Source organism: Mastomys coucha, unplaced genomic scaffold (genome assembly GCF_008632895.1).
Source record: "Mastomys coucha isolate ucsf_1 unplaced genomic scaffold, UCSF_Mcou_1 pScaffold16, whole genome shotgun sequence".
Taxonomy (NCBI): Eukaryota; Metazoa; Chordata; class Mammalia; order Rodentia; family Muridae; genus Mastomys; species Mastomys coucha.
The window spans coordinates 61,201,653-61,217,725 of NW_022196898.1; the positions used below are offsets into that span (position 1 = coordinate 61,201,653).

The 16,073-nt window shown below is 35.3% G+C and overlaps 1 protein-coding gene across 1 annotated transcript in view; it reads right to left on the reverse strand.

Annotated features, from left to right (window-relative positions):
- Positions 1-9,327: 9,327 nt before the first annotated feature.
- Positions 9,328-16,073, reverse strand: part of LOC116093283 (pancreatic alpha-amylase) — an 8,044-nt gene continuing 1,298 nt past the window's right edge. The window contains exons 2-9 of the mRNA XM_031374651.1: positions 16,022-16,072; positions 15,069-15,299; positions 13,714-13,847; positions 12,898-13,020; positions 12,707-12,806; positions 11,271-11,389; positions 11,037-11,162; positions 9,328-9,543 (exon numbers count right to left, since the gene is read on the reverse strand). Coding sequence (XP_031230511.1) covers positions 9,354-9,543; positions 11,037-11,162; positions 11,271-11,389; positions 12,707-12,806; positions 12,898-13,020; positions 13,714-13,847; positions 15,069-15,299; positions 16,022-16,072 — 1,074 coding nt within the window. The 3' untranslated portion in view covers positions 9,328-9,353. The remainder of the gene's footprint in view (positions 9,544-11,036; positions 11,163-11,270; positions 11,390-12,706; positions 12,807-12,897; positions 13,021-13,713; positions 13,848-15,068; positions 15,300-16,021; position 16,073) is intronic.

Here is a 16,073-nt window from a genome sequence, read left to right on the forward strand (position 1 = left end):
TTAGAGTTACACCGAGGTATTTTATATTATTTGTAACTATTGTGAAGGGTGTTGTTTCCCTAATTTCGGGAAAGGATTTTTACTAACCCTATAATCCAATAAAGTGGCTGGATTGGTGAGCAGGCGGAGTGGGGTTGGGATAGGGGGTTTCCAGCAGGGAAACCAGGATAGGGCATAACATTAGAAATGTAAATAAAGAAAATATCTAATTAAAAAAATAATAAAGCTAAAAAATAAAGCTGGGAGACAACATACTATTGTTATATCAAATGGGCATAGTGCCTTCTAAATGCATACTTATAAGACTTATTTTGATTTGAGAATTCCCTATATCAACAAATAATAATAAAAAAAAATCTTGAAGTAATCCTAACCAAACAAGTGAAAGACTTATATAACAAAAACTTCAAGCCTTTGAAGAAACTGAAAAAGATATCAGAAGATGCAAAGGTCTCTGAAGCTCATAGGTCAGTAGAATAAATATCATAATAATGATAATCTAAGATTCAATGTAGTCTCCATTAAAATTACAACAAATTATTTACAGATCTTGAAAAGACAATGCTAAATTTCATACTAAAAAAGAAACAAAAACTATGGAAAGATAAAACAATCCAGAAAAATAAATAAAAATACTCACAGAGATATCACTATTCCTGACTTCAACCCGTACTACAGTCCTATAGTAATGAAAACTTCATAATGTTGTCATAAACCCAGAGGAATTGATTGATGGAATTGAATTACAGACCCTGAAATAAATCTGCACACATAAAGACATCCAATTTTTTATGAAGTAGCCAGAAAAATACAATGGAGAAAATAAATGTCTTTACAAATGGTGCTGGTCTAACTGGATGTCTGCATGTGGAAAGATGCACATAGACCCATATCCCTTTTTGGAAAACTCAAGTCCAACTGGATCAAAGACCTCAATATAAAGCCAGATACACTGAACCCAATAAAAGAGAATGTAGGAATAATCTTGAATACACTGACACAGGAGACAACTTCCTGAATAGAAAACTGATAATGTAGGCACTAAGACCAACATTTAGTAAATGAGACCTTATAAAAATGATAAGTTCTTAAGGAAAAGGGACAAAAAACCAACATACAGAACAGAAAAAGACTTTCACAAACATTACATCCAATACTGGGTTAATATCTCAAATATATAAAGAATTCAAGAAACTAGGCATCAACAAATGAGATAACTCAATTTAAAACTTGGGGACAGATCTAAACAGAGTTTTCAATAGAAGAATTTCAAATGGCAAAGGTATTCTCTTAATTAGTGAGCAGCCCATTGACACTTAAGCCATCCCTGGCCTTGTGGTCCTTTGTTCTATAAGAAAGCAGGTTGAGAAGACATGAGGAGCAAAATATGCTCCATGGTCTCCATATCAGCTGCTACCCCCAGGTCCTCCTTTGTGAGTCCCTGTGCTCACTTCTTTGGGTAATAAACTGTCATATGTAATTGTAATTGGAAAAAAAAATATTTTCTTCCCTACATTCAAGATATTTCATCACAGCAATAGTAACTCTAAGGAACTGTATGAATAGGACAATACAAATCAGACTTACTTTGATATTTCACCTTACTTCAATCAGAATCACTAAGACTTATAACAATAATAATGCCGAATGCAGATGTGGATTAGAAGAATGGGGAATACTCATGCATTGCTGGTGGGAGGGCAAGTTAGTGCATCCACTGTAGAAACTAGTATGGTATTCCTTCAGAAGCTACAAATAGATGGACCACATGGACTTTCAAGGAGGACGTTCTCGGCCATATATAAAACACACACACACACCAAAAAAGAAAAAAAGTATTATTTTCATGTTGGAATATCATATAGATTAGGAAATTGTTAAGAAACCAGTGTGAGTGTGTGTGGGGGGGATTGTATTTCAAGAAAAAAAGGAATGATGTTATAAATGGCTTTTGAGAATAATGGGGGAGTAAAAGCACTAAAAAGGAAGAGGATGGGAGAGCTGGGTAAATGGAGGATACTGGGAGGGATTAAATCTAATTGAATTTTGAGACAGTCATTTGAAAACCTAATACTACAGAAACATCATAAAATATATAATATACATATAAATGAAGGAAATAGATGGAACAACTCTGTAACAGGGCAAGAATAGCAGTTTTACATAGCACAGAATATAGAATAAAACACTCATTGCCAGTAATGGACTACTTTTTTGGGAATTACCTACAATGTAATTCCCATAGATCCCCAAACATTACAGGCTACTGCCAATGTTCTCAGTTACCTTTCAGAATTAATAATAAGACCGAATTGATGAAGATGCTGCAGGATTTTTTTTTTTTTATAAAGTACTTCAACACCTGTCTCCCATGCTCATGGACAGGTAAGAAAGACAGTGAAAATGGTAATTTTGCCAAAAGCAATGTATAGATTCAATGCAATCCCCATCAAATTCCAACACACTACTTCACAGACATGAAAAGAGCAATTCTCAATTTCATATGAAAAAACAAAAAAAATCCAGGATAGCCAAAGCAATTCTTTTTTTGTTTAGTTTTGTTTTGGTTTGGTTTTTTGTTTGTTTTTTGTTTTGTTTTGTTTGTTTGTTTGTTTTTTCAAGACAGGGTTTCTCTGTGTAGCCATGTCTGTCCTGGAATTCACTCTGTATTGTAGATCAGGCTGGCCTCAAACTCAGAAATCCACCTGCCTCTGCCTCCCAAGTGCTGGGATTAAAGGTATGTGCCACCACTGCCCAGCTTCCAAAACAATTCTTAACAATAAAAGAACTTCTTGGGGAATCACCATCCCTGATCTCAAGTTGTACTTCAAAGCAATAGTGATAAAACCATGTGGTATTATTGGTATAGAGACAGGCAGGTTGATCAATGAATTAGAATTGAAGAATCAGAAGTAAACCCATACACCTATGGACACTTGATCTTTGACAAAGAAGCAAAAAAACAAACAATGGAATAAAAGAAAGCATCTTCAATAAATAGTGCTGGTCTAACAGGTGGTCTGTATGTAGGAAAATGAAAATAGATCTGTATTTATCAACTTGCACAAAGTTCAAGTCCAAGTTGATCAAGGACATCAACATAAAACCAGATATACCAAATTTAACAGAAGAGAATGTAAGAAAGAGCCTGGAACAAATTGTCACCAGGGAAAATTTTCTGTAGAGAGCACCAATAACTTAGTCTCTAAGATCAATAATTGATAAATGGAACCTCATAAACCTGAATAGCTTCTGTAAGGCTAAAGACATCATATATAGGACAAATTGGCAACCTACAGATTGGGAAAAAAAAAACTGTCACTACCCTACATCCAACAGAGAACTAATATCCAAAATATATAAGGAATCCAAAAAGTCAGCCTCCACTAGGGGCCACCAAGGGCTGAGGTTTTTTTCTTGCTGGTTCTCCTTGAGGCAGCAGAAGGGGAAGAGTATCTGCAAAGGGTAGGATTTTTGTCTTAGGAGCTATGGAGGTAATACTTTTGTCATAAGAGATATTTAGAGCTGCTGCATCATAATTAAAAGTTTACTTAACTAAATCTAATTTACTTTGCTACTGTAGCTGACCTGCCTTCAGTGTTCCTCTGAGGTGAGAACTGCAGTCTCTGGCACTTAGCGCCTCATCCTAGAAGAGCAAGTGATTAAGTAAAATAGACTTTGTTCTATCTCAACAGGAACTGCACAGTTCTAACTTTCATCCTGCTAGTTGACATCAAGTCACAGGAAGAAAGGGGGACACTTTGATAGTTATTTTAGCATTTATTTCTAAGTTGTAATAAGTTTCCTATGAAAGCTCTCTAAGAAAAAAGGGGGAAATGGAATAAATGAGAAAGGGGAGAAAGAAAATTCTCTCTCATCTTCTTGTTCACACCACATATACATCTTTCAGAATATATAATCACATGGTAAAAACCTCATCACAAATTCACACATAAATTCAAATCATAAATTGAATAAGGAGTTTACAACAGTGAATGTTTACATGCATATCCATTAGAAGTACTTATCTAGCTAGACATTCATCACTTGTCATGGCTCCACAGGTTCATAGAGTGTTAAAAACCATAACTACATTAATAGTGAAGTTCTGTATGGATAAACCCAATAAATATTTTATCTTCTGACTAGCACATATAATATATCATTAATTCCCTTATTAGTGACATTTGGTTAATGGTTTTACAACTTCTTAGAATGTTCTCTGAGTAGTAAAATGTCTGCAGCACTTAACTGGTGACACTAAAGACTAGCAGAGTTCTCATTGCAGTTTGACTATAGGAAAGAAACAAATAGCAGTCCCATCATTAAGAACTTAATAAATACTGATATAATTTTAGGAATTCATATATGAATATCATAAAGAATTGAGAAGTTATCTATTTGCCTACATGCCATCACTATAAGTATATCTTTGTAGTTCTGTAGAGACCTGCTCAAAGGGGTGGGCTAATACCTAGTGATTGTTGTATATATAATGATAACAAAAAAGCATGTTTGTAATAGGAATCTTTCCTAAAATGATTTTCTCTTGGGCCATGTCTTACGGAGCTTTGTCATGGAATTTTAATCTGAGGTAAAATCATTTCAGGAAGATCCCTTGCTAGTTATTAGTTTCTTGGCTAGTGACAAATCTCCGAAAACCCAAATTATGCAATTTAAAAAATGGGGTACAGAGCTAAACAGAGAATTCACAACAAAAGAATATCAAATGACTGAGAAGCATTTAAAGAAATATTCAGAGACCTTAGTTATTAGAGAAGTGCAAATCAAAATGACCCTGAGATTCCACCTCACACCAATCAGAATGGCCAAGACCAAAAATTCAAGTGACAGCACATTCTGGTGATTATATAGAAAAAGAGAAACGGTCTTCCACTGATGGTGAGATTGCAAGCTGGTACAACCACTCTGGAAATCACTCTGGTAGTTTCTCAGAAAATTAGAAATAGATCTAGCTGAAGATCCATCTATACTACTCTTGGGCTTATACCCCAAAAATGCTCCACCATACCACAAGGAAACATTCTCCACCTTGTTCATAGCAGCCTTATTTGTAATAGCCAGAATCTGGAAACAACCCAGATGTCCCTCAACCAAAGAATGGATACAGAAAATGTGGTACATTTCCACAATGGAAATTTATTCAGAGATTAAAAACAAGGACATCATCAATTTTGCAGGCAAATGGATGGAACTGAAAATTATCATTCTGAGTGAGGTGACTCAGAACCAAAAGGACATGAATGGTATGTACTCACTGATAAATGGATTTTAGCGAAAAAAGTACAGAATACCTAGGATACAACCTACAGACCACAAGAAGTGTAACTAGCAGAAATGCCCAAGTAAGGAGGTTTCATTTCTCTTAGAAAGAAGAAGAAATTAATCATGAGATGCAGAGGAAGGGGGGTTCCTGCATGGGAGAAGGGAGGGGAAGGAGAAAAGGGAAACAGGATCAGATATGGGAGAGAGAGAGCAGGAGAAAAGCCCAGAGGGCCAAGAGAATAAATAGAAATGAGCAGCCTTAAAGAGTGAGAAGTGGCAGGGACCCTCTAGAGAGTACTAGAGACCTGGGAACTGAAACACTCTCAGAACTCATTGGGGGTGACCTTAGCCAAAATGCCCAACATTGGGGAAAGGAAACTCAAAGAATTCACATCCAGAAGATAGACAGGACCTCAAGTTGAGGGACAGGGTTACTTACACACAGTAAAAATTTCTGAGCAAGAATTGGTCCTAAAAAAAAAAGTGAAGGGACGAAAATGAAGAAGAGACTGAAGAAAAGAGGTCCAATAACTGGCACAATTTAAGATCCATTTCATGGGTGTAGGGGGCACCAAGGTCTGACCCTACTATGCTATGATATCTTACAGACAGGTTACCAAACCACCTCAGCCATTCAACAGGTCTCAAGGATTAAAGAAAGAAAAGACAATTAGACAACATTATGCCGTGAATAAAGCCAGTTCTGAAGCAGCTTTATGTTTTCTAGTCTGCTTTTATATCATTCTATGTATATGTAAAGAATAGGGTCAGTTCTAGGTCAAAGAAGAAGTACTCAAGGAACAAAGCAAAGACAAAGCAGTCAAGGAACAATCAAGGCATAAACAAAGGCCCCATGATTACTGTATTTAGGGATGTATTGAGGTGATCAGGACACAAACAACACATCCCTCAGCTATATTCATCCAGAGCCTTGTCCTAGCCCAAAGTCAAATTCTTGTCCTAGCCCAATGTAAATATTCTTGTCAAATTTCTGGAAACAGCCCCAAGAGCTCTCCAGAGATGGGAACCTGGAATGGTTGTCCTCAGAGAGGCCCTACCAGTAGCTGACTGCCACAGAAGCAGATACTCCCAACCATTGGACTAAAGTTGGGGACCCCTATGGTTGAATGATGGGAAGGACTGAAGAAGCTGAAAGGGAGAGCAGAAATCTCAATAAACCTAGACCCCAGGGGGTTCCCAGAGACTAAGCCACCAACCAGGAGCACACCTGGGTTAGTTTGATGCCCCTGGCGCATATGTGGCAGAGGTCAAACTGATCTGGCCTCAGTGGGAGACATTGTGCATAATCCTGAAGAACCATGAAGCCCCAGGGATGGGGACACCTGGAAAGGAGCAGAGCTCCCTCTGAGAGGCAAGGGGGAGGAGGAATGGGATGAGGAACTGTGGGAGGGGGGAATGTAAGGGTCAATGACTGGAAAATAAATAAATAAAATAATTAAAAATAAAGGAAACAGAAGGAAGGAGGAAAGGACTCATGAGAGTAGAAGCATGGAAGATCCTGAATGCGCGTACTATGGCTACTACGGGGATTTTGGCTAGAAGGTGGCCAGATTGACTTAGTGGATTAATGGGCATCAATTGATGGCCCAGATATTGAAGCTTAAAAGTAAATATTGGTCTCTCTGTGTCATTATTGGGTAACTACCTAGGGTGAAAAAAGACAGTCACTATATTAATTTACAGCTTACATTTATGTTAAAAATAACATTAACTGGGGATTAACCAAACTAAATATGTATGAAAAACCAAATAAAAATCATCTACTTTGTTAGCTATTCAATTTTTAAAAATACAATACAATGAATAAACAGAGTTTGAAGGGAACTACACAGCTTAATTGGATAATACAACCACAAAAATAGCATTATAATATTAAACAAAGCTGAGTTCCACATATGACATAATACATTCATCCCTTGGTTACTCAGATCCCAGAGAATCCTAAAACTACAGGCTAGTTCAATTGGCCTTGTTCATTGGTGAGAGTAAGCTATGAAGATTTTGCTGAAGATAGCATGGTTAGATACATCACATGAGGCAATAAAACTAGTACTGAGCTGGAAACATGTTGGTTGCTGTCTAGCATCCATGTTGCTGAGCTATGCTTTGTGAACTGAAGGAGGGAGAGACCAAAGTCACCAAGCATCTTAACATGTTTTGCATACTGTGAGCCACAGTCCTACAATGTGAAGATAGTAGACATACACACACACACACACACACACACACACACACACACAAACACACACACACAGAGATATAGTATATATAACATATATAGTATATTTTAGTTATGTATTTAGGAATATATATATTTATATATGTTGTGTATATATGTTAGTGAATCATATATATGAATATATATGCTTAATCATATACATGAAACATGTATGTATATTGTTTAATCATATATGTGTGTGAGTGGTACTGAAAGACTGGGAGACTTAGAAATTTGGGAAAAAGCATGTTAACAAAAAGTAATGTACTAGTACAGATATAACAAGCCAGAAATATAAAATAGCCAGTTCCAGGAACTCAGAGCCTCAGGGCTCTGGTTCCTGATACCTGCCCCTTCTGGCTGATCCGCAATGAGGGCGGAACTAGGAATGAAGGTCTACTGGTTTATGGGACTCTCCACCCCGTCGACCAGTAGATGAAGATTACATTCCTAGAATGAATATCTTTCCCTCCCTAACTGAATACCTTGGTTGGGTCCCTCTGAATGTTTCCTTGGTAACCCTCTTCCTGCCCTTGTGGGTTTTCCCTTAAATACCCCTTACTTCTTGTGTTTGGGGTCGAACTCCTCTGGCCGATAAGGTCACGAGATCGACCCCGGTACTGGTATCCCCAATAAACCTCATGTGATTGCAGCAAGTTCGGTCTCTCATGAGTCATTGGGTGGTCACGTTGTCCCGAAACTTGAGTAAGGATCTCCCCAGTTCTGGGGGTCTTTCAGTATGTGTGTGTGTGTGTGTAAGAACAAACATTAATAAAAATACTCATATTTGGGTACTTATCTATGGATATATATATAGATATTAACATTTAAGTTAAATTAAATATTAAACTATGAGTTCAAGAGGAAGCAAGGGAAGAAAGGAGGAAGGATAAAAAAGAATGAAGAAAATTCTGAATTTATGAATTAATTACAAAAGCATTTATTTGCCTGATCTAATAATGGCTTAATGATTAAAGAGGTAGCTAATACTTTTGTGATTAGAGTTTTGACATAATTCATAAAAGACTTTTAGTTGTGCCCATAAATCCATGGCATTTAAAATTATAGTTATTTTAAATGGGAGTTAAATTAACTGGGAGACAATGTACTATTTTCATATCAAAAAGGCATAGTTCCTATTAAATGTTTCTGAATATACTACTGAAGGAGAATTGGAAAATGAGCTGCTAAGAGGAGAGCCACTATTCTTCACCAGTGTTGTCTCAGATGAGTCTTTCACAGTCCAATGGGACACCACCACTCCAAACGTATGTGGGAAGCATAAAAAGGAAAGGATACATGCAAAATACAGGTCTAATTGATATGTTTTACTAATCATTGGTCAGTGAAGGTTGTGACTGTATTGGAGACAGTGCAAAAATGGTATATTTTGCTTTGTAAAACATCAGATATCTGAGATTTTCTGCTAATACTTAGTAGATCTTACATGTAGTTATATGATGATTTTATGTGAGTTTTGTGATTTCTGCCTATTCAAGTTTGTTGCTTATAGGTTTTACTACAAGGAAATGGAATGTAAGTATTAAGGGACATATGAGCTGGCAACATACACCAGCAGATAAAGTATTTTTCAGGGAAGCCTGAGGAATTTAGTTTAATCCCCAAAGCTCATGGAAAAAGGCAGAGAGGTTACACCATGACACAGGGTTGTTTACATATCCTACCCACATTCCAGTGCTCAGACAGACACAGCAACATGCACACTTGATAATAAATAAAGAAAATAGAAATTAAAGCTATAATATGGAGCACAGAAAAAAGAAGCAGACTCCATTGATGTGCTCTCTATCTGTCTTTATTGTGACTCTTACAGTTTTGAGTCGGCATGGATTGCTATAAATGGGTCTTCAGCAGAGTTACTAATGGAAAAGTGAGCTTTGCCATCACTGCCAACATTTACTCTAAGTCCAGTGCAATTGCCGTCGACTTTATCTCCAGAAATGACATCACAGTATGTGCCAGCAGGAAGACCAGTCTGTAGAGTTGTTGACAAAGCCCTGGGGGAAAAAAGTTAGTATTTAATTGGAATTCAATCCAATCAAATGCAGGAAGATCCATTATGTATTCTCCTCAGAAAGCTAAATGCCCCCAACCTTGTACTATAGAACAGCAAGAACCCAGAGCTCAGTAAGAGATCCAAACAGGAGCAAGCAAATTCTCTATACCAAAGTCATTATTTTAAATGTTTATTTGCTTCTTTGTTTGTAGAAACCAGACAGAGAATAGAGAGAAACTCAGCACTAAAGTTCTTCTGTGATTGTCTGTTTCCAGTCTGTCCTCTGCTGGATTAAACTCTGATTAGTTTTATTAATAGCTTTCATTCTTCAAAGGTTCTTAGATCAAATGATGACACGTGAAATTTTTTCCTCAGATTAAACATAATCTAGCATTTCCATTTATACAAACACATTTGTAGTAGAAAACAGTTTGCATAAAGTAATTCTACTTCTAAAAAAAAAAAAAAATCCAAGTGCTCACTCAGGAAAAAAAAAACCTGTTATGTACTTCAATTTTTTTGTTGTTGCCAATAAAACATGATTTAGATAAAAATATTTACAACCAGATAGAAAGCTGATTTAGAGTTGAGACAGTTCACTGTCTCCCAAAAAGATTCTCTGAGATGGAATGCTTTTTCGATTTGTTTATTTGTGAGACAAGGTCTCTCTACCCAGCCAGCCATGGCTGTACTGAAATCACTCTGAGGATCCAGATGGGTTCAAACTCAGAGCATTAGGACTGTTTCTTCCCTCACAGTAACAAGCAACACTACTGGTATCCGATCTTGAGTATACAGATGAGGGAGTCATAAAGGAAGACTGAGATAGAAGTACTACCGGTGAAAGAATAAGAATGAAGGTTTTAAAGCCTAAGTAACCAACCACTTGAAGAAACTCATACACCGAATGCAAGTACACATACACTTTTAAAATGCATAAAACATACAGGCAGATAATTGAAGACCTTGTATAAGTATAGTGCATTAATGTATAAGTCATAATTAAAGGTAATAGGGAGAGCACTCCAGGAATAGTATGGTACATTTTTAATGATGGTAAGATATGTATTTACTATTTATATACTTTGTAAACTGTGTGAAGTCAGCTTGCAAGTATGAATATATGCTACTGTTATTGTACACTGTGGTTAAAGAACAAGGTCTGGTCAGGTGGGGGTGGGAGTGGGGACATCTGTGTGGAGATGGGGGGAGGAGGTATGAGATGTGAAACAGAGGGTGGACAGGGAGGGAATAAAACATGAAGTGTAAATAAATGAATAAAAGAGTAAATAAAAAAATCAAAATTGTATTAACCCAAAAGGAAAATAAGAAACCAAATACCGTTTTTCTTATGAATACTGAATATTTACTTGTGGTTTAAATTCACTGTCCAAAAAATTTATCACATATGAAAAATACAAATGAACAGGGAACGAAAAGTAGCACCTTGGAGTGTAATATTATACAACCATTCCCTAATCACTATCCACTTACCAGTCATCATTGTTGAAGACAATGAATCCCCTGTTTCCTCTGCCAAAAGCTACTTGGTTGCTGCCATTATCCCACCAGTTTGCAAAAGGCTGACCATTGACTACATTCCGGAAGGCAACCATGTTCCTAAAAGCACAATATCATATAACATACTGGTAACATTTAATTCAACAGGTGAAAATAAAAGGTTAAACAACTTCCTTATTAGACAAGAACTGAAGGGGACATCCCCACCTGATTTGACGCCATCTATGTTCACAGACCCAGTCATTGCCACAAGTCGTGTCTGCATTAATGGTCACCTCTTTTGTTACTCCATTGTTATTAGGTGGTCCAATCCAGTCATTCTGATCCTTAATTATTGAAAAAGAATCAGATCATTTGAGTGCCTGTAGCTGCCTGACACTTGCCACCACAGAAAACCAAAACCAAGCCCACCATGCTAATTCTGTCTTTGCAGTGTCTAATTTTTGTCTAAGTCCTTCACTGTTTTTGCAGGCCTTCACTGAAATCTCAACTTCTGTTCAAACTCAGGTTTTCTAAAAACATATTAACAACATTAGAACCAATTTTTTAAACATCCTACTTTCTGCTCAGTATCACAAGAAAGCACTTTAGTGTGACTGAAACAAGAAAAGTAGAGTCAGGAAAACTAGGGTTAAAGAACAGGCTTCAGTTACTACCTGAGAAATCTACATCAGTATACATTGCATATACATACCTCAGTTTATGCATAAAGGAGATGGGTATTTCTATACTAATTAAAGAATATATATAAGAAGGCTTTTATTTATTTATTGGATATGCTTTTAATATGATACTTTCTAAGGAAATAACAGTTGTTTTTTTTTTTTTTTTACCAATCTGGTTATAAAATGTGCTAATAAAATATTCTGACAATATTAAGTTACTCAAGTATAAATGAGGATCGTATAATGGCAAAATATATACATATTATTCTAGGAAAAAAATCTCATTCTCCTCATGAAACCTCTTCAAAAAGAGGATAAACTTCAATACAAAACTTATCTTGAAAGGAAATGAAAAATATTTGTCAGATTTTATAGAGAAGTGATATTTATATTTTATATTGCATATGTGTTATAAGGCTAATATCTTCAACTAAGAAAGGAAACTTCAAATAGCCTTTCAGATATCTGATTGTCTAATTGTTTAGTTCAGTTTTATAATTGTTTAAACTTATGCACATAACAAACAAAGACATAATGCATATAATTCAACTCATCCATGGATTTATTCAGCAACTCACTATTTTGTGATTCTCATAAGCTTATATCTATTATAATTTCCTTGATTATCATTAATTAAACTGCCTTCTCATTCCACTGGGGGGGGAAGTATTTTTATATGATGACATTGATTGTACAAAGGGCAGAAAGAATTTGAAATTTCCTTTAGTATTAACAGCCATAATTCAATGTCAACTCTAAAAGTCAGGGCTTTATCAGACATAACTGTTTCTCTGTATTTTCTTATCACTTCAGTTATGTTTTTCAATAGCAGATACTTCTTCAGTGTCCTCACTTTAGAAAACTGTAGTGAAAAAGCACTTAATAATGAGTATCATATACTCTAACATCACATGAACTTAAAACAGAACCACGTTATTCTCTAGATTAAAATATACTTCAGACAACTCCAAGACTTACTTTTCCATTCTGGAAATTTCTGTTCCAACGGTAACTTGACATTACTCTTGTGAATCCATAAGGATGAGCCAACATAAATCCAACAGCCATTTTATACATTCTGAAAGGTTCAGGGAGTATTAAAGCAGAGGTATATAATACTTTACTGTCATTAAATACAGGCCCCACAGCAGCAAAGAATGTTGTCCTACCTAGCATCCCAGAAGGTCAGGATGGATGCTCCTCCAGCACCATGTCCTCGCTGATTGTCATGGTTGTCCACAAACACAAGGGCTCTGTCAGAAGGCACCAAACCCCAACCTTCTCCCCAGTTCCTGAATTAAAAAGAAAAAGTACATTATTCTTTCACAATGCTTAGCATAATATTATACATAGCATCCTCAATTATCTAAATAAACACCAGTGTCATAAGAAGTCTTTCATATAAAGATACATATATACACATATACATATATAATTTTTTATGATGTTAAAATATATAGGAATTTCATCCACCTTTAAGTCTCACTATATAACCTTCTGTTTTTATTTTTTTTAGATTTTTAATTGTATTGTAATATTATGGACTTGAGAATTAATGCATCCATATTATGTAACTTAGAACTAAAATGAATTTATAACTGTGATTTTAAATTACAAACTTTTAAATTTTCAATTAATTCTCTAATGTATAAAGAAATTCCCAAGTGTGGTTGCATTATAGGGATCATTTCTGAGTACAACTATTCTAGGGATACTAACATATTTTTAGTACTTCATGAGCAAGTATTCTTAGAATCTAATGAGCTCATCACAACCAGACAAAAATCACTAATTGAAACTTTGGATTTCCCCTGCTATCAGGTGATTGATGTACCAAATGAAAAACATGATTCACTGAGGGCTAGTACACAATAAGCTTAACTAAGAATCAACAACTTAAGTTAGAATATTTGAAGATATATGTTATTGATACCAAATGACAACAGATACATGATAGAACAGATAATTAAATGGTATGTATTTACTTTAAGTAGGACATCTTCTCTCCATTCCACTTGCGGATAACTGTGCCAAGTTTTGCACCAAACTTGAATTCTGTCACACGGCCATTTCCAAAGTACTCACTACCTTTAATTGCCTCACCACCCAGATCAATGACCTATGAGAGACATTTTAAGTATATCTTTAAATCATACTATGAAAGATAATATTATTTAGAATTATTTAAAATAGCTCTATTATTTGAATGTTACTAATGGCTTTCTGTATATATGCATTCTGATTTTATTCACAAACCATATGTCACAAAATTGAAAGAAGCCAAATTATAAACCAAATTACAAAAGAGTCATTTTTATCCTCTAGGATGACTGCCAGAAGGGAAAATTCACTAGTTAACAATAAGGTAACACTTGCTATCTTGTCAACATTAGAAGTACATGTAGACTCATTAACTTTCTCAGTATATTAGAGATATAAAGGTGCCATCCTCAGTACATTTCAAGTGAAATTATTCCTAAAAAAAGGTTTCATTTATTGCCTTAAACAACTACAACTCTGAGAGTTTGAGACAAAACACAAAATCAGAAGATTGGCTGGAGACAGTAAGAATTATGATTTCTGTAACTTGTAAAATGGTATCTGTGAATATAAGGGATGGCTTAATGAAGTTAGCTCTTCCTTGAAACATGTTTTGATAAAGAACTAAATGTGCATTTTCTAATTAACATCACTTGTATTTTTAGTGACAGAAAGAGAAGTCTACATACGACTGAGTTATTAACCTATATAATTATATATATGCTTAGAGAAATCTGCTATCAATTATCTGGTTTACAAAATGATGACATTTAAAGAAAATTCCATGCCCTATGAAATTTATACCCTATGAATAGAACTATAGAAAACTGAGGAAAGCTGAGAACAGGGACAAGAGCACAACAATTGGTTATGCAGTACCAACTCTACCTTGAAAACCTACATATGAGGTGCAATATCTGAACTGAATCACTTACATATGAAGCACTATGAACTACAAGTTATATTTAGGAAATGTGTGTGTGTGTGTGTGTGTGTGTGTGTGTGTGTGTTTGTGTGTGTTATGTGTCTGAGTACAGACACACACACCACATATATATGTGTACATATATATGTGTATATATATATATATATGTATATACACACACACACACACACACACACACACACACACACTTGCACACATAAACATAGAATAACAGTAAGTGAAAAACAGAGGACATGACTGTGAAGAAAAATATGGAAGGATACATGGAATTATTTGGAGGTAAGAAAGTGAAGACAGAAAGATTGTAATTAAAGTATAATATAAAAAATTTTAAAAAACTATATATTATTCTACCTCTTGGAAAATGAAAGGTCTGCTTCCTTGGGAGAACCATTTTGTATTTAGATTATGTAGTTTGTCCAAAACTGCCTTTATGTCTCCAGGCCACATGTGCTTAGCAGCATCCAGTCTGAACCCTGCTACACCAATGTCAATGAGATGGTTCATGTAGTCAGCCACCTTGGTACGAACGTAATCTTTCTCAAGTGCAAGATCCAGAAGGCCAGACAGACGGCAATTTCTGACCTGTTGGGGTGAAAAAATGATTGATTTATAGAAAGCCATTTCTTTTGCCTGAGAATTCTGTTCCTCATTCAGTCACTTACACATTTATCAATGGCGAACTGTATATGGGTTTTGATTGGGACATGGAATGTGATGATGTTCTAATGTGGACAGAGACTCTAAACTTTCTATAGAGAATATCAGAGATTAAAATAGGTGAGCATTTTAATTGGTTCATTCACATTCCTGATCCTTCTTCCTCTATGTCTGTCTCTCTCTCTCTGTCTCTCTTTATCCCCATATCTCTTTCTCCATTTCTTTTTATTCCCTTGTTTTACTTTATTTTAAATAGGTCTAAAAATAGCAGCCAAGAAGTTGCTTATATTAAGTACACTGCTACAAAATTGAGGCTGTAACTCAGTGTTCGAAGAATGTTTATATATATGATTTGTGTTTGTACTATTTTTCATTGTATCACATTTATATAATTGATAAAACAAAGTTTTTAATTTTTTCAGATAAATTTTTAAGAGAGCACCTGGTATTTATCATTAGTTTTAGTGTATCCTTACAAAATAATGGAACAAAAATACAGGGCATTTTTCCTTTCTGTTTTTCAGCATTCTGTCTTAGTAACACTTTTTTCCTATGAATCTAAATGAAATTCCAATAGCATTTCATACATTTCTGTGCATACTAGAAGCATAGACAGTTTGTATTTCTATCTCTATTTCTCTCATTACCTGATAAGCATCATTGTAGTTACTAATTTCTCCATTACATTTATTATCATTA